The sequence below is a fragment of the Limulus polyphemus genome, unplaced genomic scaffold (genome assembly GCF_000517525.1).
Source record: "Limulus polyphemus unplaced genomic scaffold, Limulus_polyphemus-2.1.2 Scaffold2909, whole genome shotgun sequence".
Lineage (NCBI taxonomy): Eukaryota > Metazoa > Arthropoda > Merostomata > Xiphosura > Limulidae > Limulus > Limulus polyphemus.
The window spans coordinates 40,007-67,246 of record NW_013668519.1 but is presented as its reverse complement, the minus strand read 5'-3'; the positions used below and the strand labels follow the sequence as shown (position 1 = coordinate 67,246).

Below are 27,240 nucleotides of genomic sequence, written 5' to 3'. Positions count from 1 at the left end.
GGCTGTAGTTTGGTGACCCCTGGTCTATACAATTGGCTGTTATTTATATACACACAAAAGCTCATTAATAACTTTTTGTGTCCCTGTTATCTTTTATGACTCCAATACTTTAATTTTAATTGGCCTAGACTAGCAATGTTATTCACACAATAATGACATTTTCAAACTATATTGTCGTATATAGACATTAAGGTGGTCCTTATTTGCAGGTAAAATTGAAACATTCTAAAGCTCTCACTTTCTAATGTTGTTCCAACATACAAAAAACAATAACTTGATCTATTTTGTACCATTTTAAGAGGTTGCATAATGAAGTTGAAGTTCCAGACTGCAGTGTCCTGGTACTGTATGTACTATGTAACATAAACACATTTGTTATGTATTATAAATGACTTATTTAGAGCATATTATTAATTTACGATACATATGGTAGTGCGGTTACATAATTATATGATTTTGGTGTGGTTAGTCACTTTCACATTGTTATTGTTTCTTTTTTGCTATCAGGAACATTTTCTGTTATCCTGTAAATTTTGAAGGAGGAATGTTGTGTGTTCTTCTTTCTTTGTTATGATGGCATTATACTCCTGAATAAGAACCACCACTTTCAAGTGTTAAACTGTCTGCAGTTCTTCCCTGTTGTCATCTCTGATGCCCATGACTGGGGATTTTAATCTAGATGGAATTTTGAGGCTTCTGAAGAAGTCTGTTGTGTTCTTTGTGACAAATTCTTCAATTGACACACTCTCAGACTTTCCGATATTCAAATGGATGTGCTTTAGAGGTTCATCCATGCTTTCATTCTTGTTTAATGCCTTTTTCATTCTCATATTGTGTGTGTGTAGATAGAGCTGAATCAATGAATGCCAAAGCAATGAGTTCATTGTTAAGATACCATAGATGTCCAGCAAAAGTTTTATAGGCAGGTTTTGAAAGAATGTAATTCATCTTTCTTATACTTACAATACATGTAAGAAGATAAGACCATTGCAAGAAGTAGAAATGGCATCAGAAGCAGTGAACCATGCACTAAGATAAAGTAATGGTTGATGGTTAGTTCTTGCATTTATTGACCAAGGGTGTGAGCTGTGGCAGTAAGGACAAATGTTACCTTTCTGTCACTCATCTTAGTTCTGTCCATAGCTGCTGCTAACTCAGGAGTGATATTTTTCTTGTCCTCTTTTTATATTTAGATGATGATGATTCTTCAATTGCTCTTCTATCCTCATCACTGTTATTGTTACTGTATTTATCAACCATGACATCACTGCTTTCGAATGGTTCCCAACAAGGTCTGCTGTTCCTGCTCTACATGCAGTTTTCTATCCATACTTGCCTCACTTCCTTTTTCAACTCTGATTCCCTTAGAGAAAGAACTTTATCTACCTAGCCCATGCACCCACAATGTCCTCTTTCCCTCTGAGCAAGAAGAAAGTTCTTGTCTTCTGGAATCTTGATCAGGGCGTCCCTATGAATGATGTCAAAAAGTCATTCAGATTATTGACAAACTGCTTTATCGGCTCACTATGCTTCAGTTTTCCTTTTTGAATTTTTCTTTAGCTTTGTCCATTTTTCAAAAACTCCTTCAGTTTGATAATTGTATGATGTTCTGGACTAATTGGAATTTGAGCCTTGTTCCAAAATGCTGTAGCTTTCTTGATCACAACTTTTGAGCTTTCATGAACTGTATTCTTTAATATTTTGTGATGATAGAAAAATGCACCCAGCACTTGCCTATTTGAAGATAATTTGCTTTCTGTTAGTCCAGTTTCTTCTGAACCAAGTGTAGTCTTACTTCTTGCTGCAGTATACATTTGCACTCATATGTTGATACAGTGTCAGCTGAAGTGACACAAATGAATCTGCTTAAGTGCTTATTCACCTTATATGGAATGTTCTTAAACCTTCTGAATAATGTGGAATACTTTGGAATATCTTAGTATGTGATTCATTATTTCATAATGTGCTATAGTATTTCATAGTAATAAACTAGGACATTCCAGAAAAATCTAGAATCTTCCAGAATGTTCTGGAACATTCTAGAATATGCAGATTCAGTGTGAACTACGAAGTAAAATTTCAAGGTAATATTTGGTGTGACCTACTTTCTGCATGATATGAGGCCTGAAAGGCTACCACATTGATTGGAGTTCATCATAGTTCAGTGGCATGCTTTGAACAAAACTTTTGTTGATAGAAAAAAAAGTACAATTCAGTCAGTACCAGTAAACTTGTATTGTCCAATTTTGTAAACCAAGAATCAAGGTATGGAATCCTCCTGCTTACAGCTCCTGTTGTCTGTTTGGTGGTGACTGTTTACAGCCCTTATGTGTTTTTCGAATATGAAGGGCTGAAATTTATTATAAATACAATTGCATGCCCACCCTCACATTCAACCATTGATAACAAATGCTATTTATAGTGTTCATTGTATTCAAAGTGACTGATTTGACTATCTGGATGTAATGATAATCAAGAACAACTTACCTCACTACATATTCATTCAGGTTATAAAGGTTTCACTGCAAATTATAAATTTACAAACAAAACCTAATTAATCTTAAGGAACATTCAGTGGTTAACCTGCTTTATATTTCAAGTATATGTGTTTCAAATATAGTTTCATTTGGAGTTATTAATTCTTATGGATGGAAATTCAGAAGTGGCCAAAATGATGTCACCGTGATGGAAAGAGCTAAGGTATGGCCTATAACTACAGCTAATGATATTTTTGTTTTAAGTTTCTACACCAAAACTGATGCTATATAATAATGCCTGTGGTTGAATTTATTTGTTGCAAATGTTGATAGCTTTCTTTGTGGTTTAATGCAGTGTATTGTACTCTGTTCTTAAAATGAGTTTTACTTATTCCTTCTTTCCTTGTTTAAAATGGTTGGTTTCACAGTGGTACATCTGCTAACTGGGGATTTGACCATCTTTCCTGTTTCACTTTCCGTGATGACAGTGTTTATAATGTAGTATGTTTTGTAAAATTTCTTGATTGAAATATTCTTTGTACATTCAAGCTATAATTAGTATAAACAGAGTATTTATGTTTAAATGTTTGTATTTACTACAGAGAAGTTTATATCAATGTGGAAGTTCTTGAAAGTATGGCTCTTAATGTTGGATTATTCTTGTATATAACAGTAATTTAATTATTGGATAATTTTCGATATGTAATTTCATATTTTATGCTTGATCATGTTTTTTCATATGCTGCTTTTTTTTCTCCTTACACAGAATGGTATTCTAGATGAGCCCTTAGACAGCCAGGGTGTTGCAAGTAGCCGGTTCAGTCAGTGGTTTCAAAGAGACAGTCCTGCACATGTTAGGCTTGACTCTGATCCTAATAGTCGAAGATCATCCTTTCAGGATGAACTGGTAGCACACGTCTTAAGTGGTATGTTGTAACAAGTGTTTGGAAACATGGTTGTTCATTGGTTGGATAACCTAAACAGAAACTAAATATTTGTAAAAAAATATAGCGTGTAGATAACATCAACTACTGTTGATGATGACTATTAATGCTTATTTGCTGAAACTATAACATAAACATTTTTTTTAATTTATATTATTAGTCTTGAGCTCTACTACTACATTTTCTTTGTCATTAAGGTTGTGTTGTAAATCTGTTTACAGGTGCCAATATAAAGTTGAATAAATTTCTTGATACTCCTAAGACAAATGTGACAAGCCTATGTTTACCACAGGAATATGGTATTAAATAGAAGACAATTTCTCGCATCATCTCTGCATTATTCCTTCTGTTCTGATTGATTTCTAATGTGAATTGATATTAAAAACTTATCATATTTCACATGCAATTATCTCGATTCATCTCGCCTGCTTACATTTTAAAAACATCTGCCATTAAATCATACAGATTAATTTTGTATAGTTATATTGTTAAAAGTGTTAGAGAAATTCTGGACTATCAGACAAACTGTCTTGTTTTTATTTTCACTTCTCAAAAATTTTTTGAAGATGGATTTTGCTTTAAATTACAAGGTTTAAAGTTAAATTGTGCCTGGGTTAGCTGTTAAAAGATTGACTTGCTGGGAATGAATGGTTGTTCTGTGATGACTTGCCTGTTTGCAGAATCTATTTTGTTGTTTTTTTCTAGTAGTCAGCAGTATAATATAAAACATTTGTGGGTGGCTAATGTGAACTGTGTTGTTTCATCACATGCACACATTGTTCATAAGGTTTTGTAACTTGGAATTCCTAACTTAAGTTTATGTATCATACAGCATAAAGGATAGATGCTAGATAGTTCTGATTTATTGGATACGGATTGGGGAGATTCTAAGTTATGATGGAGGTTTCTTGTCTTCTTTCTTTTCCTTCCCAGTCTTTTTACCTGGGTTCAGTTACTTCTGTGTTTTTATAGACTGACCGAACTATGGAAGTTTCAATGTCAAACCTAGATGACTGATGGCTGCTCTGCTTGCATAAGATGTACATATGGGACGTGTGCATTATGGTGCTTGATGTGTCAAACCCAAAATCTAAATGTATTCTTCCTGATTTTTAAAAACCTTTTGAGTATTTCTTAACCCTTTTGGCATGGCCACCTGCAAGTTGTTTGAGGTTGTATGGGAATTACACTTGTGAAACAATACATACTGTAATACTGAGATTTCTTCATGTATCGTCACCAAAACTCGTAAGATTTTGTTGAAGATTATACATGTCTTGTACACAAAGAATGACACTATTTTAATTTAGTATTTCTGCTAAAATGTTTATTTGCACTCAAACTCTTAATGGTTCGAGTGCAAGGTAATTCTCATTTTAAGTATAAAAATACTTCTCTTCATTTTATAGTTTTCATATTTCATTTGCATAATCTCTGGAACCTCCTAAATGAATATCAAAGTATTTTAAGGTAAATTTTATTTTTCATTATCTCTACCGTATCACTAACTGTAGATATTATCATCAACATACAGTGCAATGAAATGTTTAAAATTAATAAATAGAAAGATGTACATACCTTTTAATTTTTTTGCTGTTGACTGTCAATGACACCAAATCCTACTTTTTATACTAATGGTAGTAATGCATTAAATAATTATTTAATTAAATAATGCACCAAAAAACATAGAATAATAACATGCAAGAAACAGACAGTTTCCTCTAACTACCACAATCTTTCTGGCTTTCTAACTATGCGATAAGAGTCGTTACAAATTCATCTAAGCTAGTCTTTATCTTTCTCGTGGGAACAAAACTTGTACTAAAAGAGAAATTGACGTTTATCTGTTCAGAACACAACGTTATACAATACATCATTTGATAGGTGAAAACCTTGACTTTTTGTTGGTTATAGGTAATATATAATGAAACTTAAGAGAGAACTATCAATGAATTGCGAAAGAGAGGATGTAACAGGTGGATGTGGCAGGAGGGGTCTGATTTTTTATTCAATAGCTCTGTAACCAAACAAAATTGAAGGCAAAGTAATTTATGGTTTATCCGAGCAATAATGATTTTATATAGAGTAATTTATGTTTAATTTCATTCTTTTTCAAGAGGCTGTGGATAAAATAGGGATGATAACATGCTAAGAGAAAATGTGTCACATGGGTCACATTAGTGGAAATTCAGGATTTTTTTAATATTGCCTTGTCGATTTAAGAACTTGACTTGTATACTATTAAAATATAGATTATTAGCTAAGATTTTATGACATTCTAATTGATATAACATAAACAAAACTTAGCTTAACAAAATTTTAAATGTAAGACAATAAAACCTTGTGTCATGCGCAGTAAAGGATACCCAGGGCAATTGGGTTAAAAGGTCACATGTTTATAGAGAGTTAACCTATAAGATTGTCAATTCTTTTCCAGTTATTTTGAGTGTGAATGACACACCTGATGTCAGGGAACTGTATGATATTCTATGACATCAGGTCTGCTGAGGTATGACAGACATAGTAAAGGTTAAATTTAATGTATTGGTAATTCTCACAAACCCAATAATAAACAAACCACACTATTCTGCTCATTTAACTTCCGTTTGAATCTATTAACCCTCTCTGCTCAGACATCATTTACTGCACATGTTACGAGGTTTTAGTGACTTTCATACAAAATGTTATTTACTTTTTGTTTATGTTATACCAATTAGTGTAGTATAAAATCTTAGCTAATAATCCATATTTTAATAGTATATAAGTTTTAAGTTCTTAATTTTGTAATGCAATATATAAAAAAATCCTGAATTTCCTCTATTGTGACATTTTCTGTATGCATCCAGTCTTCTCTATTTTATTCACCACTACCCCAATAAGTACAAAGTTCAATGTAAATTACTCATTATAAAATCGTCATTGCTCAGACAAACCATAATTTTTATAGCTTTCAATTTTGTTTGGCTACAGAACCATCAAATAGAAAATCAGACCCCTGTTGTCACATCTACCTGTCACATCCTCTCTTTCAGGATTTGTTAATAGTTCTGTTTTACGTTTATTTCTGTATTATGTATGACGAAAAGAAAGCCAAAGGTTTCATCTATCAAATGACGTATTACTTTCTGAATGGAGATTTATCAATTTCACTGTTAGTACAAGACTCTTTCCCATTGGAAACATAATGATTAACTTGGACAAATTTGTAACAGCTCTTATTGTATAATTAGAAAGCCAGAAAAATTTTGATAGTAGGTGAAATTCTCTGCTTTTTGCAAATTGTTATTGTATGTTTTTTGGTGCAATATTTACTTAAATAAAAATTGTTTAGTGCATTACTACCATTAGTATAAAATAAAGTAAGAGTTAAGTGTCATCAACAATCAACAGCAAAAAGAAAAGGAAAAAAAGAAGACCCAGGTAAGTACTTTATTTCTTGTTTTTCTTGTTTATTTATTATTATAAAAGTAAGTAAAATGTAAAAACAGAGACCTATTTAGGTTAGTTAAAGTTAGATTAGGTAATATAAAAATGTTTCATGAGGTACACATGTGAGCAGGATGTAGGTAATGTAATTCGATAGTGTAATGTGAGGTCCACGTTTCACAAGTGATTTACAACTTATAATGGCACGAATAGTAGTTAGACACAGTTCAAAGGGCAATAAAACAATAAAATTTTAAGTATAAATTGATGTATTCTGTTACAAGTTTAAAGCTACTTGGGATAAATGACTGTAGTTTGTTACAATTTGAAGTCATTTTAGAAATAAAAAATGGCAATTTAGGTGTATTTACTGAAAATAAACATCTGAAATGTATTTAGGAGGTTTTTATGAATTAATCAATTGAAATTTTAGATTTTTGAGAGGAAGAAAAGTATTTTTAATCTTAACATGAAAATCACTTTGCACTTGGGCTAGTCATAAAAAGCATCTATATATTCACAAAATCTTTTTTTTGTATGTTAAACACATAATATTTACTGAAAATCTGCCAAATTTTGTGAAGATATACATACCATATTAAAAGTTAGTAGTATCAAAACTATAAAAACTTTGAATGAGTACAAAGAAGTCACGTGGTTGGTCAAATTGACCGACCTGTGTTGAGGGAGTTAAGAGACTTTATCTGCAGTTCTTGTTCACTGTTGGCCCAAAGAAGGATTTTAAATTGTTCTTTTTTTTTCTTTTTTTTTTATAGGTTTGTTACATTTATGTAAGCATGTTTCTTAATACTTGAATATAATGTAGCTTTTAAGGTAGTATATTCTTGTATTAGGACTGTTAGCCACCTTGTGGTGGAAACAATATTACTTAAAGAAAATTTAAGAGATTTATACTCGTACACCACATTAAAAGTTTTGTAGGCAGATATGCAATCTTTATACCTGAAAAAATAATGTACTCTGCATATAAACTTAAAAACACATTTCAATGACAGTTGAGGGGGGTACTTGATGACATAACTTACTTAACCCTTTCTAGATTGGCTCTTTATAATATACACGAGTTAAGTTTATACTATAACTTCTAATGCAGTAAGAGTACCTTCACAAAATTTGGTAGACTTTTAGTAAAGATTACATTCTTTTGTACACACAAAATCAGATTCTGTAATGAAGTATTTTTATTATAGATTTGTTTGTAAAAATATTGAGTCTGTTTTGTTACCAGTCCAAGTGTGAAGTGATTTTATGCTATAACTGAAAAAAATATTGTTCTTCCCAAAAATCTATATATTATTTGTGTAATCTCTAAAATCTCCTAAATACATTTTAAATGTTTAGTTTCTGTAATGTTTAATGCATAAATGTATGCTATCTTTCAGTGGTATGCTGTATACAAGGATTCTAATAAAACTAGCACAAACAAGTTAAAAGAGAAGGATTGTGTTTATTTTGCAGACCTCAAAATTAGTAAGGGTATACGACAAAATTAGTGAGGGTATGCGACAATTAGTGAGGGTATGCGACAATTAGTGAGGGTATACGACAAAATTAGTGAGGGTATACGACAAAATTAGTGAGGGTATACGACAAAATAAGTGAGGGTATACGACAAAATTAGTGAGGGTATACGACAAAGCAATCAGAACTTGTGGCATTTTATTTCAAAAAATGTCAAGGATGTCTGGAAAAAAAATTTTGTGTTAAGAAAAAATTCTGAATTGTATTTCCATTAATGTTTTTCTGTTCTTATTAAGATTACAATTTTAAAGAAAAATAAAATTGCTGATTAAATAACTAGAATATTTAATGATAAAATTACCTCACAATGTCTAACTTGAAATTTTAATTATGATTGAATTTAGTAGATTGTTAAAGTTTATACTATAGTTTTAAATGTTTAGGTCTACCTATCCAGTTATTTCTAAGTGATTCTGTAAAGGGCTGCCCTTGTTTCACAGACAAACTATTTGTTAAAAAAGATTGAAAATTCTTTGTTTAGTAACTTTAACATTTTATCAGTTTGATTAGTAAGACATTTGTTTGAAGCAAAATGTAATTCATAAGCAGAACTATTATGCACTCTTGTCAAAATCATGTAGTGAGTGAGTTGTGTTTTGGATTTTTGTCTTTTAGTATTAGAGGGGGACAGTAAAGTTTATTTTGGTAAATCGACAATAGTTTGACATATTTTTAAGTACTCCTTCATTGAGAACAAATGGAAAAGTTGAGTTCAGTTTTACATTATGTGAAGAGTGAGGAATATTAGTGTTTGTTAAGACTGTTTTACTGTATTTTGCTAGTATTAAACACTACAAGTTTGGTTTTGATTCTGACTTGCCAGAGAAGTTGAATATCATAAGATAATATGAAAACGTTGATGCTTGAGGTTTAACTTTTAAAACTGACTGTAGTTTTAAGGTTTCACCAAAAATACTTAATCAGTACAAAAACTTAATTTAAGTTTTTTTGTTTCTTACCCTGATAAGGACACTTGCCTTATACCCCACTCATGTATTAAATGTTTTTGCTGTGAACTTTGTCCTAATTTCAACAACTAATTTCTGTTGGAGACTTGTAATGTAGATGTCATGTGTCAGGAATTTCTACTTTTTGGTCCATAATATAGACTGAGTATGATTAGAGATATTATTTACTGATGATTTATGTTTGTGTGTGTGTGTATCTAAAAATATATAAATATTCTGTAGGTATAGGAGATTCAACATCACAGCCACCAGGTGTAGACAATTACTTTGCTCCAATTAGTCCTGCAGTAACACAGAGTTATAGCGAAGGTGGATTCTCCCCCCAGCAGCTAACCTCTCAGCAGTCAGAACAAGATGAGGACAAGAACATTTTAGAATTACTTCACATTGCCAACATAAGCTTGGAACCCCTTTTGAATGGTGAAGCAGACAAAATGGAGGACTGTGGTATGTTTTATGTATTTGGAATGTTAGATTTATTATTGTATATTTATATCATTGAGATAATTCCACTTGGATGCACAGCTGTAGGTGATGATGACTCCACAGGTAGTAATGGTTACTGGAGTCTGTCAACTGGAGAAAAGGTAAATGAGAACCCAATGATACTGTAGTGAAAAACATGATACAAGTTTCAGCAAATATTGTAAATACATTTTTGAGGAGTAAGAGAGAGTCACAGATGTCCCTAAGATATTTTTATCAATGATAAAAATTACAAAATCTTAGAATGTACAGTGGTTATGACAATAATTTGTAAAATAGCGTAAAATTATTTTTTGTGTGGAAATCCTTTTGGTAAGCTTCTAATATCATTCGTGCCAATGACTGGGTTCTAAGTATACCAGTTGTGCTTAACTTGTACAGTTATGTGTCACCAGTCACTTTGTAAATAGTAAGCATTAATAGCCTCACTGTAGTGTACATTGCTTTACCAACGTATTTATCAAGATATTGTGATGTTGGACAAATGTGTTAAAACTTGTAAAAGTAAGACTTTCTGCTGAGCCCATAGCCAATGAAAAATGCATGTATAAAGAGTTGACTTTTATATCACAGTTATCAGAAGTACAGGTAACATTTGCGTATTCATAATGTACATCAACAAAACAAAACAATTTGAATATGTATGGTGTTTTATAATATTTTGGCTTGGTGTTGATTTCAAAATGTATACTTTAAACAGAACTTGACCATAAAACAAGAAACATTGAAGCCTTAGAGGCAGATCTCAAGAACCTTGTATTAGGAAACAAAAATAAAGAGGAGGAGGAACTAGACAACAATGCTTTTAATGAACTGGTAAGTTGTTTTTGGGTACTTTTGGTTGCCTTTCAACGAATACAAAGTGATAAATATAATGCTTTAATGTTATTCACAGTGATGGTTCTGAGGAATGTCTTTAGTTAAAAATCATCTAATACTTTCATCAAATTTTATTACAGTAATAAAACCATGGATAAAATTGTTTCATAAAACTATGTAGTTTGAGAAAACTTAAATATTTAATTTAATTCTTGTACTATTTTTACCAAAGATTTGTTATTTAATGTAGTTATTGGTACTTGGTTTCTGAATAGTTCACATGCAAGGTGATTTTGGTGTTAAATATAAAAATGCTACTTTTTATCTTACAATTTTCACATTTCACTTGCATAGTCTCTAGAATCTCCTAAATGAATATCACAAGTTTTGTTAAGGTAAATATTATTTGACATTTTTTCTACAACATCATTAACTCTAGTTATTATCATCAATGTGCAGTGCAATGAAATGTTGAAAGTTAAGAAATGAAAATAAGTACATACCTTTTATCTCTTCATTGAATAATCTTAGAATATTTTCTTTGGGTCATATTCATAATTTCACTTCTTTACCTTTTCACGTATAGTTTATTTTTAATGTTTTCCTTTCCCGTTCCTTACCTTTGATTATTTATGTCAACACACATCAACAGGTACCTGCAGGTGATATAACGTTAAAATCAGCAGAAAAGGTTTAGTTAGTCTCTGGCAAAATTTTGTTTGCACTTGCTAACTTTGGGAACAATTGTTGAGTAGGGTAAAGCATAAAATAAATTTACCAAATCATTAAACCTTTCAAATATGAATTTTAAAATACAAATACAAGAAAAACAGCTAAACACTAGGGACACTGCTGTAAACAATAAACTGGACGTCATTTCGACTTCTTTTGTAAAATGTATACATCACCTAACTTTCCTGCCATTTGGTGTGAAATCTGCTCTTTCTATTGGTTATAAGCATGCCATTCCAGCTAAAATTATTGATTAGCTACACAGCTTCTACTTTGTAAGTGGGCATGACTTATCTTGAACTGAGGAATTTTTACAATGGTTTCCTCCTGGACAAGGTCTTGGAATATACTCAATTTATTGGTAAACAATAATTTTTGTGTACTTTGAATGTCAACATGAAAACATCTGTCTACATTACATGCACAGTTTCTTCTATATCAGCTCTTAAAGTTGAGATTTGTAACTGCGAACATGTCACATCATAACAAACTCAAATTTTAGATAATGTTTTAAAGGTTTCTTTTGAAATAAAGGAATAAAAACTTAGATAATATGTAACTTTGAATTATAACGTACTTGATAATAATAATTTAATTAAAATACAATGATAGTAAAGTGGTTTAATTATATTTTGAATGTAACTCAATAGCATGCGCAGAAAGGGTTTTTAAAATGGTATTGTCATTATAGGGTTAAAGGAACCTCAACAGCAAAGTTAATTTTATGAAAGTTTGATACTTTAATCTACATATTATCAAGTTGTTGCTTTTATAATCATCTTGAAGAAAATATTGTTCACTGTATAGTAGTGATGAAATAGACCTAATTAGTATTTTGCGGCTACTGACTTGTTGACAACCTTTGTATATTTCAGAAATGAATAATCACACTACAGCAGTTCATGACTTTTTGTTCATTGTTATTATCATCAGATCATTAATCAGTCATACTGACCTCAATTTGTTTGCAACCAGTTAAACCAGATAGGACAGGACAGAGGATCACCCATTTGTGTCACTGTACCTCCAGTAGACAGATCAAAGCTCATGCATGAAAGTGATTTACTGACCAACTTGATGAGGGGTAATACCCCCACTCCGCCCTTACTTCCCAGCATTATACCGACAATCTCCCATAGCCATGTTTCGGCTTCCTCTTCTCCACAGTTACCTGAAGGAGGCTGTGGAGACCTCATGAGTCTACTAAAGGGAAGGACCAGTCATTCAGATGTCCATAATGCTCAAGGCAAGTATCACAAATTAGAGTGACACTTATTTGTGTACCAGTAATAGACTACAGTTAAATATATATAGTATGATATGAGACATTGTTATTGAGATAGATTTCTAATATTTTAAATTGGCATGACTTTGTAGAATACATTTTAATAATTTAATGGTTCCATTGTAAATGTTTCTAGTTGAATCACTTGTAGGCCATTTTTGTTTTTAGTCATCAGAAACCTTGGTGAACTTTATGGCCCCCTAAAAACACCTCTGAGAACCTGTTCTTCTCAGTGGGGATTCTGCACCACGCCTCTGTTTATAACTTGTGTCTAACCATAGGTTTATCTTTCACTACCAACAGTACCATAATATAATTTAGTTTCAGTTAGTAGTGTCAGGCGGAACATTGTCCAGCTTTACGTGTAATTTAATTACTCATGGTTGTATGTTAATTTTAATGTCACTTTTTGATAATTTTTGTAAATCCATGTTGGTCAGTTTAACACCATATGTACATTTCTGGTGACATATATACATTCTTAACATGTAGAAATGTGGGCATTGGTAGGTCCAATGGACCTGTATGGGATAGAGTAAGACGCTCCTGCCCTCCATGAATCTCCCAACCATGATATGATATAATAGTAACATGACATCACTGGGCAGACGTCTTCCTAGATGAAGTCAATGGCCAGGGCTGAAGAGCTCTTGGATGAGCTCAATGGCCACATGTTTGGGACCAGGGCATGCCATATTGTATGGTGGATTTTGGCTGTGGTCAACCAACCGGGAGAGGAAATGGGTGCCACCAGTTTGCAACTGCCTAAGATGCACCATGTAAGACAACCAATAATCAACCTATACCATATTGGTCGCAGCCCGGGTTACCAATGACTGCACCTTCTGCCTCACACCAGGGCATAGATGCTCCTACCACCAAGTTTCATGGAAGAAACAACATAAGCTGCATGGAAATTGAAAGAACTTACACATGAGATGAACAGGTACCACTGGACTCTGTGAGATGCATTGGAAACACACTGGGGTAATATCAAGCAAGGAAAGACACAAGGTTTACTTCAGTGGCAAAGAGGACAAACATGAACATGACGTTAGATTCCTTGTACACAAATACATCATGAATACTGTTATGGGTTGCCACCCAGTCTCCAGCAGGCTCATCAACATCTGCCTGAGGGCAACTCCGTTCAACATCACAGTAATACAGTGTCTGACTACGATGACAATGAGATGGAAGACTTTTACAGCCAACTGCAGGAGGAGAAGGAGACTGGAATATAAAAGTTGGTGAGGATGCACAGACAAATGGGCAAGGCATCTGTAGACGATTCTGCAATACTGAATCAAACGAAAGAGGACTCAGGCTCTTGGAGTTTGCCACACATAACAACCTTGTGTTGGCAAATACTTTTGGTCCTCACAAATCATCCAGAAGATGGATATGGTACAATCCAGATGGACAACATCTCAATCAGATGGACTACATCATTGTGAAAAAGCGCTTTCAAACAGGAGTCAACATTGCCAGAACACGAAGCTTTCCAGGAGCAGACATCGGAAGTGATCATGACTTGTTGATGATGACTTTTCCTCTCTGTCTGAAGAAAATCAGCAAACTAAAGCACGCAAGAATCAAGTTTTACCCTGACAAGCTGAAGGACCCTGATGTGGCAGAAGTCTTCCAAGCAATGATTGATGGGAAATTTGCACCTCTTACCATCCTGGGTGATGAAAATGCAGACCTAGATTCAATGATAGCCACCTTCAACACAACAGTGACTGATGCAGCCAACAAGATCCTTGGCAAGCATCATTGGAATAAGAAACTCTGGGTCACACCAGATATTCTGGACCTATGTGACAAAAGAAGAGAACTGAAAAAGTGAAAATGCAATCCTGAAGGAGTGCAAAAATACTGAGAAATCAAACAACAAAATTAAAAAAGGCATGAAGAAGGCAATAGAGAACTGGATAGAGGTACACTGCAATGAAATTGAAGAAAACTTGAAAAATGCCTCACAGAAGACCATGCTACCAATGAAGAGGTCCACAACAAAATCCAACAAGCTATCGGCCCATACGAAGATCTCTTGACCACTGTAAAAAAAAAACGCACTGATGTGGTATGGTCATGTCTCAAGGTCATATGGCTTGGCAAAGACCATTATGCAAGGCACCATGAGAGGGAAAAGAAGAAGAGGTGGGAAGGCAACATCAAAGAGTGGAGTGGCCTAGAGTTCATCAACTCCAAGAGGGGCGTGAAAAATTGGGAAAGATCGAGTAAGGTAGTTGCAAAGTCATCAGTGGTGCCCCAAAGACCCTGAGGGCTAAGGGACAAAGTGAAGTAAGAAACTACAATGCTCTTAACATTTCATATACAACAGATTTGTTCATGTTCACTTGAGATCTATCATTTCCTTCCTACACTATCTAGCTTGTCTATGTAAGTGTGCTTCAGTCTTTATTTAAAAGAGTACTTCAGTCTTTATGTAATAATTAATATTTGAATACACTCACATCAAAATTATTATACTTAATCTATAAGTTAATCTTCTGTATTTTAATTAAGCTCATTTCATTCATTTTGAAAATCTGGTAGTTTTACCTGGATAACTACTTGAATTTGGTCATTTTAGCCCACACACACCTATCTTTCTGTTGGACACTCCATTACTGAACTTAAAAAACTATAATGAGTGTATTCAAATGGTTAATAGAGATCTGAAGGATTTAATTGGGGGATTAAATTGGTATACTAGAAATTCAGGTGGATCGCACAGACGTTTTAGATCTCTGTTGAATGTGTAGAATAGAAGGTATGTAATTTGTGAAGACTTGTAATTCAGGTGGGTACAGACTTTGAAGAACTATAATAAGTGTATTCAAATGGTTAATAGAGATCTTAAAGGAACGTAATCAGGTGGGTCGTACAGACTTTGTAGAACTATAATAAGTGTATTCAAATGGTTAATAGAGATCTTAAAGGAACGTAATCAGGTGGGTCGTACAGACTTTGTAGAACTATAATAAGTGCATTCAAATGGTTAATAGAGATCTTAAAGGAACGTAATCAGGTGGGTCCTTAAAGGAACGTAATCAGGTGGGTCGTACAGACTTTGAAGAACTTTGGTTAGTGAAGAAGTAATCAATGTGCAATCAACTGAATGTGTGCAATTCATAAAACAATCAACATCAAGAAGGTCTATACATGATACTGTTTTACAGTGAGTAGCAACATGGAAGAAAAGTGCTGAGCTTTGTACTTGTTACCTTACAAAATGAAAGTAGTATATGTGTTTTTTTAATTATTTATACAAGAACAGATACTATAGAAAATAATACAAGGAACGTGTTTCGGTGAAAGTGTTTGATGTATAATAAGCCCTTTATGTGTAATAATGGATGATAGATGTCTTGTTGAAGAAGTAATGTTGGTTAGTTTTTTAAAACAAAATGTTTTTTAGATGTTCTGGGATTTCCAGCTGGAGATGAACTGGCTCAACTTTTGAACCAGAAACAAGGCATTTCTGTAGACATGCTGGCCAAACTGTTAAATGTTCAAGAGCCAACATCAGTGTCAAATCAAACTTTCTGTGAACCTGTGAGTGTTCAAACATCACCTCAAGGATTTACAGACATCCATGTAAACTCTGCTTTTGAGTCTGGCAATAGAACTGATCCCCACAGCATGCGAGGTATTAAATTAACTACTAATTCAAATATTTTAACTATAAAAAGTAAAATTGTTAAAACTATATATTTAGGATAAAGATATATTTAGGTATTGTAGGCTAAGCTATTCTGTTTGTATTTTTATACATATATTTTATGGGAAATAGGAAGAATGATACAACTCACTGGTTCTTATGCTTGGAACTGTTTCAATTTTTATAATACCTGTTATCTGTTATCAGCATACTGTTTTCCTTACATTATGTTGGTTGAGTTTAAGAACATAAGTTAATCATTTATTTTTCTTCATCATTTAATTCTATGGATACAGGTTCATATATTTTACACAACCTTGTAACCCCCATGAAACCGTGAAAGTACTTAATGTATCTTCACACAGGTTCATATATTTTACACAACCTTGTAACCACCATGAAACCGTGAAAGTACTTAATGTATCTTCACACAGGTTCATATATTTTACACAACCTTGTAACCACCATGAAACCGTGAAAGTACTTAATGTATCTTCACACAGGTTCATATATTTTACACAACCTTGTAACCACCATGAAACCGTGAAAGTACTTAATGTATCTTCACACAGGTTCATATATTTTACACAACCTTGTAACCACCATGAAACCGTGAAAGTACTTAATGTATCTTCACAAAATTTGGCAAGCTTTTGGTAAACATTACAAGTCTTTAGTGCACAGAAAATTTGATTTTTTTATTAAATATTTTTACTAAAGATTTGTCAGTGTAACTATGGAATCAAGAGTGTTGACTAGTCTGAGTGCAAGGTGATTTTCTTGTTAAGATTAAAAATGCTTTTATTTATCTTAAGGTTTTCTAATTTAATTTGCATAACCTCTAAAATCTCCTAGATGTCATACTTTTAATTTTTCAGTTAAAACTTTATATTTTGTGTTATTTTTTCTGTTTTAACTCTACAGGCTTGGTTGATTTGACCAACCTTGTATAACCACCACAAAAAATATTAAATAAATCTAAATTACCTTTTTTTTTCTTTCTAGAATAACATAAGGTTTGTAACATTATATTTGTTTTTTACTTAATTTTATTGCTCTTTGAACTGTTACTAACTAAAGATCCTGTGATACGCTCGGCAAATGTGTAGCTATAGTTACCATACTGAATGATGTAACACGAGCTTCTCGTGAGTGTACCTCATGAAGAAAGTTTTCATTATATTACCCAACTTAATGTGTTTTAATTTTTCACTTTAGGTACTTTTGTAATAATAAATAAAAATATATGCATAAAAAACAAGAAATGTAGTACTTAAATGTGGCCTCATGGTTTTTTGCTGTCAGCCTGCTAATGAAGTTTAAGCCTATTTTTTTGTAATAATAGTATTAGTACATAAATAATTTTACTTGAAGAATGCACATAACATAGAATAATAACCTCTAAATATTTTAATTTAGCCAACTTTCTAACTAAGGCATAACTGCCTTAAAATAATTCCCTTAGGTGTTTGATGTGAATTGAGCAATGGCAACTTTCAGTCTCGTGATGGAACAACTTGAATTTTGTACTGAGAACAGTGTAGCATTATACATCATTTGATGTCTTTCTGTTTGTTATAAATGACCTATTAGAGAATTATTGGCAATTTGTAAAAGATAGGATGTAACAGGTGGGAGTGGCAAGTGGGTCTGTCTTTGTAGTTTGTTTCTGTAAACAAAGAAGAAGAATGAAAGCTATAAAAATTACTTTGTATTAGTAGTATATATACTATAATGAGTAATTTACATTAAACTCATATAAGGGGAGATTGAGGAGTTATTTAAATATTTCATTTTCAAATAATTGAAAACTTATTTATTATCAATGTTTTGATACCAGGTTTGTTTAAATATATTGATAATGAAGTAGTTTAATTAAATTTTGAAGAGTTAACAAACCTTTAAAAAGATGTTAATATCTTAAACACTCAACTAGTGTTTATGATACTTAAATTTAGTATCATAATACATAGTAACTTTGATTCTGTAATTTTTAACAGTGTACATTTTCTGAAGGAACACTAAACTAGTTTGGACTGTACTGGTATACTGATATGTATCAATTTCAGATATGACCTTTTGCCTATCGTATTGGTATCAGTTTTACTGTCCACCTAAGTGATATTCCTATCGTAATGTTACTCCACACACCATTGTAATCATCTCCTACCAGTGTCATTAAACAACAGTTTTTCAGCCTATCGTTGTCACAGTCATCTTTAAACACAACAGTATTACGATATGTACACACATTTACATATTCTCATGTTACCAAATTCCATATGATTGTAAGGATACAAAATAGTGTGTGTTAATTCTTAGTGTATATTTGAATATTGTACTTTAAATTATTTAGAACTAATGCTGTCAAACATATTACATTACTGTGCATAATTTTCTATATATGCATGTTTAACAAAAAATAAATGAGATATAATTATCATGCATGAGAAATTTAAAACACTTGCATCTATGCAAAAAATGCTTTTTAACAAGCAATCTCTCACTCAATAGCAGAAAATTTTACTATTTTGGTAGGCGATAGGAAATCCCATCAGAACTGGAAATTCAGAAGCCTAAGAGTGAGGTACATGGCTGTGTAGGGCTTGATCCAGTTATTATTTTGCTGTGCTGTTTTCTTTGATCCGAGTAGTTGTTAAGGTGTTTTTATCTTACTAAAGTGGACCACCCACATGCTATGGTCAGGCAATTTCACTATTATTTTATTACTCTTTTTGTCCTCTTATCTTTGCAATATTCTTGCACTTCACTCAGTTTTTATATTTTCTACTACTTACATGATGTTGAATTGTTCTCCTCCTATTTTCATACCCATTTGAGAAGGTCATCAGATCCATTTATAAGTTTACTGCTTCTGTGTGCAGATGTACTTCTCTTGGGCATTTGACAGCACTTCCTATGCTGAAGCTTCTCTGAACCCTCTTATGCCTAACCTTTTAAGCAAGCTATCATGATCGCATCTACACTTGTAACACCACGAACATCTTGCTACTTTTCAGGTTAGCTTTGAATCTGACCTTGTTTACAGAAACAAACACTAGGAGATTCTATCTTCTTGTCTCAGCAGTTCCTCACAGGTTTAAAAACAATTTGGGAATGGTGAGTGTTCTATAGATAATGTATTACAACAATAGCAGGACTATTGTCTGAATTAGGGTAAGTAATCACACAACTCTGCTTACAAAAACTTGTCATAATTTCTTTGGATGTTTTCCAATTATTGGTCAGCATACACCTTTATTATTCATAAAATAATGCATATTCCTGTAAATTTTCAGAAAAAGACAAAATCCCAGATATTGTTCCTTCAAAGTGCTCTACTATTTTTGTTGCTGTTGAGTCTGAGACTGCTTGTTAAATATTTAAGTTATTTAAAACTTTTACGTAAGTCAAGATTACATAAAAATGTACGTGTATAATTTTTACTTAATATGTCTTATTTATTAATAATGAAATATTTTGTAATTAAGTAGGTCTTAGCACTTTTGGAAGCTTATACAAGTTCACGTGAACAATGTGATACTACAGCACGAAAAAGTGTTTGTTTAATGTCAGCATAGGATTTCATTAGTTGCTAATAGTAGAGGACCTGCCAATAGAGTTTGTGACCAAAATTCCCTGATCAAGGTTTAAGGGTTTATTATGGATGTATTGATGATACTCTACAAGATAAGCATGGGTGTACCCCTCATGAAAACTATGCTAGAGGGCTAAATCCAAGTTAGCCACCACAAAAACCTGTTTTGGCATATCTCTGCCCCTATGTATGTTACACAGGTGTTCTTGGTGTCTAAATCTATGTTTTTAAGGTCTGAAAATTTAATTGCAACACTAATAAGTGCTATTTTTAACAGAAATTAGGAAAGAACAACAACATCCAAAACAACTACTGCGAAAATTTAACCCTATAACCTTTGGTACTTCCTTACATTTAAAATCTAATTAAGCCAATTTACTATTAATGTATTTTAATGAAATTATTATTTTCAAGTATGTTATAATTTAAAGATTTATATTATTTAAGTTTTAGTTCTTTATTTCAAAAATAAATATCTAAAACAGTAATTGAAACTGCTGTTTTTGCTTTCACGTGATCTGCTTGTGATTGCAATTCTCAATTTGTAAGAACTCTTATATAAGAAACTGTGAGTAACTAATATAACTGTTATATCAGACAGTCAAAGTTGACCATACACATCTATTATATTGCTGTCTGAGACATTTCAAGAGTTTCTCCCCCCAGAAAACGATTGTAAATATTTCCTTAGTTTAAGATAAGTCACACCCGCTTGCAAAGTCAAAATCTTGGTTGCTCATAAACAGTAAATAACGAAAAATTTGAAAGGAAAATTAAAAATCGACTAAGTGAAAAGATTCAGATGTGAAATTATGCATATGACAGAAAGAAGACTATTCTAGTGAATTTCTATGTGAAGAGTTGAAAGGTATGTACATATCTCCATTTGATAAGTTTAAACATTTCATTGTACTGTATGTTGATGATAATAGAGTTAGTGATGTAGTAGAGAAAATAAAATATAAACATTTACCTTAAAAAAACTTTTGATATTCACTTAAGAGGTTCTAGAGATTACACAAATTAAATGTGAAAACTGTAAGAAAAAAATAGTATCACCTTGCAGGTGAACTATCAAATAACTACATTAAATAACAAATTTGTTATTATAAGTGGTAGAAAAAATCAAAATTATATATTTTATTTTTCTGAAACTACATACTTTTAGGAACATTCTTGTCAAATTTTAAACAGTTTCATTGTTTAGTTTTATTTTTGTAACAAAATATGGCAAGAGCAGTGTTACCTTCTCTCTGAGAGCATTTACGGAGACCATAGGGTTAAATAATCTCGTGGAGCATGCTGTATTCAGTTAAGATTATTTTTATGGTGAAGATGACGTATCCTGATTGAAATATTTCATGATTAAAAACAACTATTTGTTAGAATACATAGTGGAATTGATGCATTAAATATTGAAGCACATGATAGGTGGTGTAGTACCATCAGTGTGAGTAATATTCCATATATTGTCAGAGTGAAGACTGAACATATTTCCAATTGTATGACATGACTCACTGGTGGACCAGGTTTTGTGTTTATTTCAGATCAAGATGAAGGATGACCACAAACTCAGAGAATGGACAATTATTTAAACTGCAATTTGAATTGTGCTTATGAATGACTGGTATGATTTTTCATTCACAACCAAAGATAGTGAGCACCATCTACGAAGAAGCAGTTCAGGATTCGCTGAAGGCTCCCCAAAGTATTCATCAGAGCTTCAGATAAATTTCCTTCACCCAGTGCTTTTTAAGATCTATTTCGCAGCACTGTAAACAAGCAACATCTTCAACTGTTCCTCAGAAATTAATTCATCATGTTATGTATGCAGTATCTGAACATTGGAGTCATCTGCTCTTTTGGTCTTCACTGTTGGAACCTGTCATCAAATACCACAATTGTTGAGTATGAATGTGAACACATGGAAGCAGATGCATCTGTGTTTTTCATCTATTCACAGATGTGTAAAGCTGGTATACAAATACCTGTCATCATAGATGCAGTAGACCCTGATGTTGTTGTTTTGGCAGCATATGTTGCCCACAGGACTCAGGGAATTCTTGCAATTAAATACAAGAAAAGCTTCATAGATTGCAAAGCTTTATATTCCAAGGAAGTAGCAGATATCGTAATTCTACTTCATATTCATAGTGGATCAGAAACAACAACTGCCTTACTTGGGCATGGAAAGAAGACAGTTTTCATGAGAGCATCTACCTCAGCTGAAGCACGAACTTTCCTCAGACAAGTTGGGGCAAACATTCCAGGTACACAACAGGTTCTTGATGATGTGGCCATGTATATGAAGACAAGTTGGGACAAACATTCCAGGTACACAACAGGTTCTTGATGATGTGGCCATGTATATGAAGACAAGTTGGGACAAACATTCCAGGTACACAACAGGTTCTTGATGATGTGGCCATGTATATGAAGACAAGTTGGGACAAACATTCCAGGTACACAACAGGTTCTTGATGATGTGGCCATGTATATGAAGACAAGTTGGGACAAACATTCCAGGTACACAACAGGTTCTTGATGATGTGGCCATGTATATGATATTATGCTTCATTTATAATGACAAGAATAGTATGATTCTTGGTGACACACGAGCAAAGAAATGGAAGCAAATTAAAAGAAAATTCACACTCAGACTTCCACCAGACAGTCACATGATCTCAAAGTGAGGAGTAAACTACCAGACATACATACTTTTTAACTTTCATAAAACCAGATCTCCTCCATCTCCTTTGAACCATAGGTGGATCATTGAAAATCCTTGCATAGCTTTAAGGTACTTACAACCAGCCCTTCCAAGTAACTTCCAAGCCTTGCATATCCAAGAAGTAGTTACTGTTGGCCCTGTGAAGTTTGAATATAATGACTTTGATGATGAGGAAGATTAGTATGGTTGCAGTGTTCACTACCAGTCCCTTCTTGATAACACATAAGTTATCCTGATAAAAACATTTCATCACTCTGTTGTTTGAATGCAATAAATCTTCTTTTAAAACTAAAAGTATTGCTTAAATGCATATAACACACATCAATTGTGAATAAAGGTACTATAAGGTTATTTCAATTTTCATGGAAGCCATTTTGGATGTTATTGGTCTATCCTAGTTTCTGTTAAAAATAGCACTTATCTAGTGTTGGAATTGAATTTGCTGACCTTAAAAACCTACATTTAGACACCAAAATGCCTCTGTAGCATATATAGGAGTGGAGATATGCCAAAATAGGTCTTTGTGGTGGCCAACTTGGATTTCACATTTTCACGAGGGTTACTCATGCTTATTTTGTTTAGCATCGACAATACATCCAAAATTAACCCTCAAACCTTAATCAGTGAATTTTGGTCACAAACTCTGGGTCCTCTACTTCTAAATGAACAGTTACTAGTACATGTATGACAGGGCTCAATAGCATTTTGGTATCTCTAATTCTGTATGAAACAAAAACTCGAAGTATTTAAACTACTGTATGATTTAATGGTTTTAAACACATATACAATGCTAGAGCAACTTTTTACTTTAGATTTGTATCTTTATTCTGAAAAATAATTTAAATCTTTAACCAGACAGTTAGAAAATCCAGAATTGAAAAATTTCAATAACATACTGAATAAGTGTTCAAAGCAGTCTCAGAAATACTTTCACATTGTTGTTGCAATAATATTTGTCTCTTACAATGCTGTATTCAGTAAATTTGTGTAGGTGTATAACATGGGTAAGGAAATAAAATATACATACAAATCTCAGGTAGTAGTTTAGGTTTTTCCTTCATAACAAAAAACAGTACTTTAGAGAATCAATTCGAAATTGTACCGATAGCTACATTTTTAAGGTATAACACAAATTTGCTGGGGTATTTAACCTTATTGACTGAACTTACTGAAGCATCAAAATAGATAATTAGACAAACTGAAAAAAGAGATAGAAAAAAATTAAAGTAAATACAGAAATCTTTATCTCAGTAATGAATAAACAAATTTTAATCTTTCAAGTAAAATTTTTACAGTGAAGTATGTATGATTTATTAAGTACTGTTACTTATTTTCACAAAAATCAATATATGTCAATTACATTTTAATTATAGAACATTTGTTAAAGACTCAGAAATTTCAATAATACTACTGCTGTATTTAATGCTGTAATTAGGTAAGTTGTGTAACAGTTTCATGCTGGTTCATAAGAATATTGGTACAGACCTAATGTCTAAGTGTGGTATCATAATGCAAGATAAATTTGATTCTGTAATGTTTAACAACAGACATTTTCTGAATCACTATGCAGCATTACAGTCTATGATAAATATGTTTAACCACAGTTTGTAAAATATCATAAATATCTGTGAATTAGTATAATTTCCCTGTAAATGTAGGGATGACTCTATAACTAGGATTAAGTGGTACAGAGACTTATTGTGCAAAACAGAGCAAATATTCATGTATGAGCATTGTTTAACTATGTAGAGCTTAACCTGACTAGTCAAACAACAAAATTATTGGAAAAGCAAACAGTAAATACTATTGATATTTTAGGAATCATGGAACATTTTGAAATACATTTGGCACATAAATCACAGCTTGATGGTACCATAGCAACGGAGTATCAAATGCTGGTTAACCCTCTCACTACGGATAGGTCAAAAAGTGCATGCTACAATATCTTAGAGAGTTATTTCCAAAATTTAGTTAACTCTATCATCACGGATATACTTTACTGTGCATGACACAAGGTTTCAGTGTCTTACATTCAAAATTTTATTAAACTATCTATTTGTTATACCAATTAGTATAGCGTAAAATCTTAGTTCATAATTCATATTTTAATATTATATAAATTTTAAGTTCTTAATTCTATAAGGCAATATTTAAAAAACAAATTTCCCCTTGTGTGACACACTTTCTCTAGGTATCTTCTCTTCTCTATTTTGTCCACCACCTCTCCAGTAACTATGAAATTAAATGTATATTGTCATTGCACAGACAAACCATAATTTTTATAGCCTTTGGTTACAGAGCTATCAAATATAAAATCAGACCCTTCCTGCCACACCCTCTCTTTCAGGATTTGTTAATAGTTCTCTCTTATGTTTAATTATATATTACCTATAACAGATAGAAATTCAAGGTTTTCATCTTTCAAATGACTTATTATATTACATTGTGTTCTGAACAGATAATCATCAATTTTGTATGTAATATATCTTTGGTTCCCACGGGAATCACATCGGCTAGCTTGGATAAATTTGTAATGGCTCTTTTCACATAGTTAGAAAACCAGAAATATTGTAATAGTTAGAGGAAATTGTCTGCTTTTTGTAGGTTATTAGTCTATGTTCTTTGGTGCATTATTTACTTAAATAAAAATTATTTAGTGCATTATTACCATTAGTATTAAAAAAAATAAAAGAAAGAAGAAGAAATGGGTAAGTACTTTATTTCTTCTTTTTCATGTTTATTCTTTATTTATTATTATAAAAATAACTAAAATGTAAAAGTACAGATCTCTTTAGGTTAGTTAAGATTAGATTAGGTAAAATAAACAATAATGATAACATAATAAAAATATTTCACAATGCATTGGTGAGCAGTTTGGAGTAGCTTGTGGAGTAGCGTATTGTGAGCTGCATGTTCCTAACACACTGTATTAAAAATTAATAGTATCAAATCTATAAAGACTTTGAATGAGTACATAGAAGTCACATGGTTGGTCAAATTGACTGAGCCGGTTTGGAGAGAGTTAAACAATTTTAGTATTATGTATGCTTGAATTTCTTAACTTGAAAGAAAATATTAAACAAAAAAAGCTAAATATCCTTTTTTTGTGTTGTCACGTCTTGTCTTATTGCTCAGTTTATTTTATTATGATTACCATACAATGTCTATAGTGGTTTACAAATTAGAATCTCAAATTTCAAACATTGACAAGCTAGAATATAAAGTAAGAATCTTTCACCTTTTTGATTTGCTGAGATACTAATATATGTATATATATATAAATAGCAAAACTACCAGAGTAGCCCCTCCCACTGCTCCATTCTTTTGAAACCTAACAGTCATTTATAAAGCCAAAGTTTCACTGGAAATGTTGAAGTGTGTTTACCAAGTCGTTGATCTGAACAGAAATGAGATTTTTTTTTAACCCACATCTAGCTTAGTTAGAAAGCCAGATAAATTACAGTGATTTATGTGTATTAGTTCTGTAATTTGATACTTTTCTTTGATTTTCTAAAATGCAACTTCGAAATCTACAAAAATTAATATGTATTCCCCCTGCAGTTGAGATAATGAACAAAGCTTACGTAAAAGCTTGGCAAATAAGACGCAGGAGTACAAACCAATTTCATAACATTGCAAGTACTACAAATCATTATATCGTTATTATTCTATGTATTTTTTAATTATTGTTCTATATTTTAAGAACAATTACTAAAGATAAAGCATTTATGAGTAAATACTAATATACATACTCATAAGCAAACATCCAAATACCTACCAAGTTTATTGGATACCCTTGAAACATTTTACAGAGCCATAAACATTTCCTCACACTTTTATTACTTTAGACAATTCTCATTGCAACCACTGTACTGTAATCAAGCTGATAAATCCTCTACCACCTGTTCTCAGAACCAGGATTATAATAAACTCTGTGGGAAGCATTTTTTATTGCTATTGGCAGTGTCATATTATGGTGTCGCATAAACAGTAAATGGCAGGAGTGGTGATTCATTGCCTTTTGTTCAGCAGGTTTCTACTTCAGTCACTAACAGTAAAATAAATATAGGAAATAAATGTGAAAAGGCTAGAAGTAGAAACTCTGGAGAAGTACTTTGGAATTTTGTGGTCAGTACTAAAATGGATAGAACAGTATTACTGATTTTATTTTGTTACATTTTACTTTGATTTATCAGAATCAAGTATACTATTAGAGAAAATAACTGATAAAATATAAAGTCTTTGTAAAAAAATGTTTGGTATTTGTTAGGTTTTTGTGATGATACAAATGAAATACGATAGTTTTCAGATGAAGAAAAGTATTTTTAATGTTAAATTAAAATTCCCTTTGCACTTGAAACTCCCAACATTCTGACTCCATATATTCAAAATTTTTAGTTAACTCTCTCAATACGGGCTCGGTCAATTTGACTGACCACGTGACCTTTTTGTACTCATTTAAAGTCTTTATAGATTTACTACTTACAATTCTCAATATAGTGTGTGTGTGTGTGTGTGTGTGTGTGTGTGTATATATATATATATATATATATATATATATA

General features: G+C 32.2%; 1 protein-coding gene across 1 annotated transcript in view; it reads left to right on the top strand.

Annotated features, from left to right (window-relative positions):
• LOC106468191 overlaps positions 1-27,240 on the top strand; it is a 133,116-nt gene that overhangs the window by 69,678 nt on the left and 36,198 nt on the right. The window contains exons 8-16 of the mRNA XM_022396510.1: positions 3,244-3,403; positions 9,580-9,804; positions 10,544-10,659; positions 12,370-12,640; positions 16,107-16,337; positions 17,274-17,296; positions 21,782-22,281; positions 22,688-22,858; positions 23,261-23,360. Of these exons, the coding sequence (XP_022252218.1) occupies positions 3,244-3,403; positions 9,580-9,804; positions 10,544-10,659; positions 12,370-12,640; positions 16,107-16,337; positions 17,274-17,296; positions 21,782-22,281; positions 22,688-22,858; positions 23,261-23,360 (1,797 nt within the window). The remainder of the gene's footprint in view (positions 1-3,243; positions 3,404-9,579; positions 9,805-10,543; positions 10,660-12,369; positions 12,641-16,106; positions 16,338-17,273; positions 17,297-21,781; positions 22,282-22,687; positions 22,859-23,260; positions 23,361-27,240) is intronic.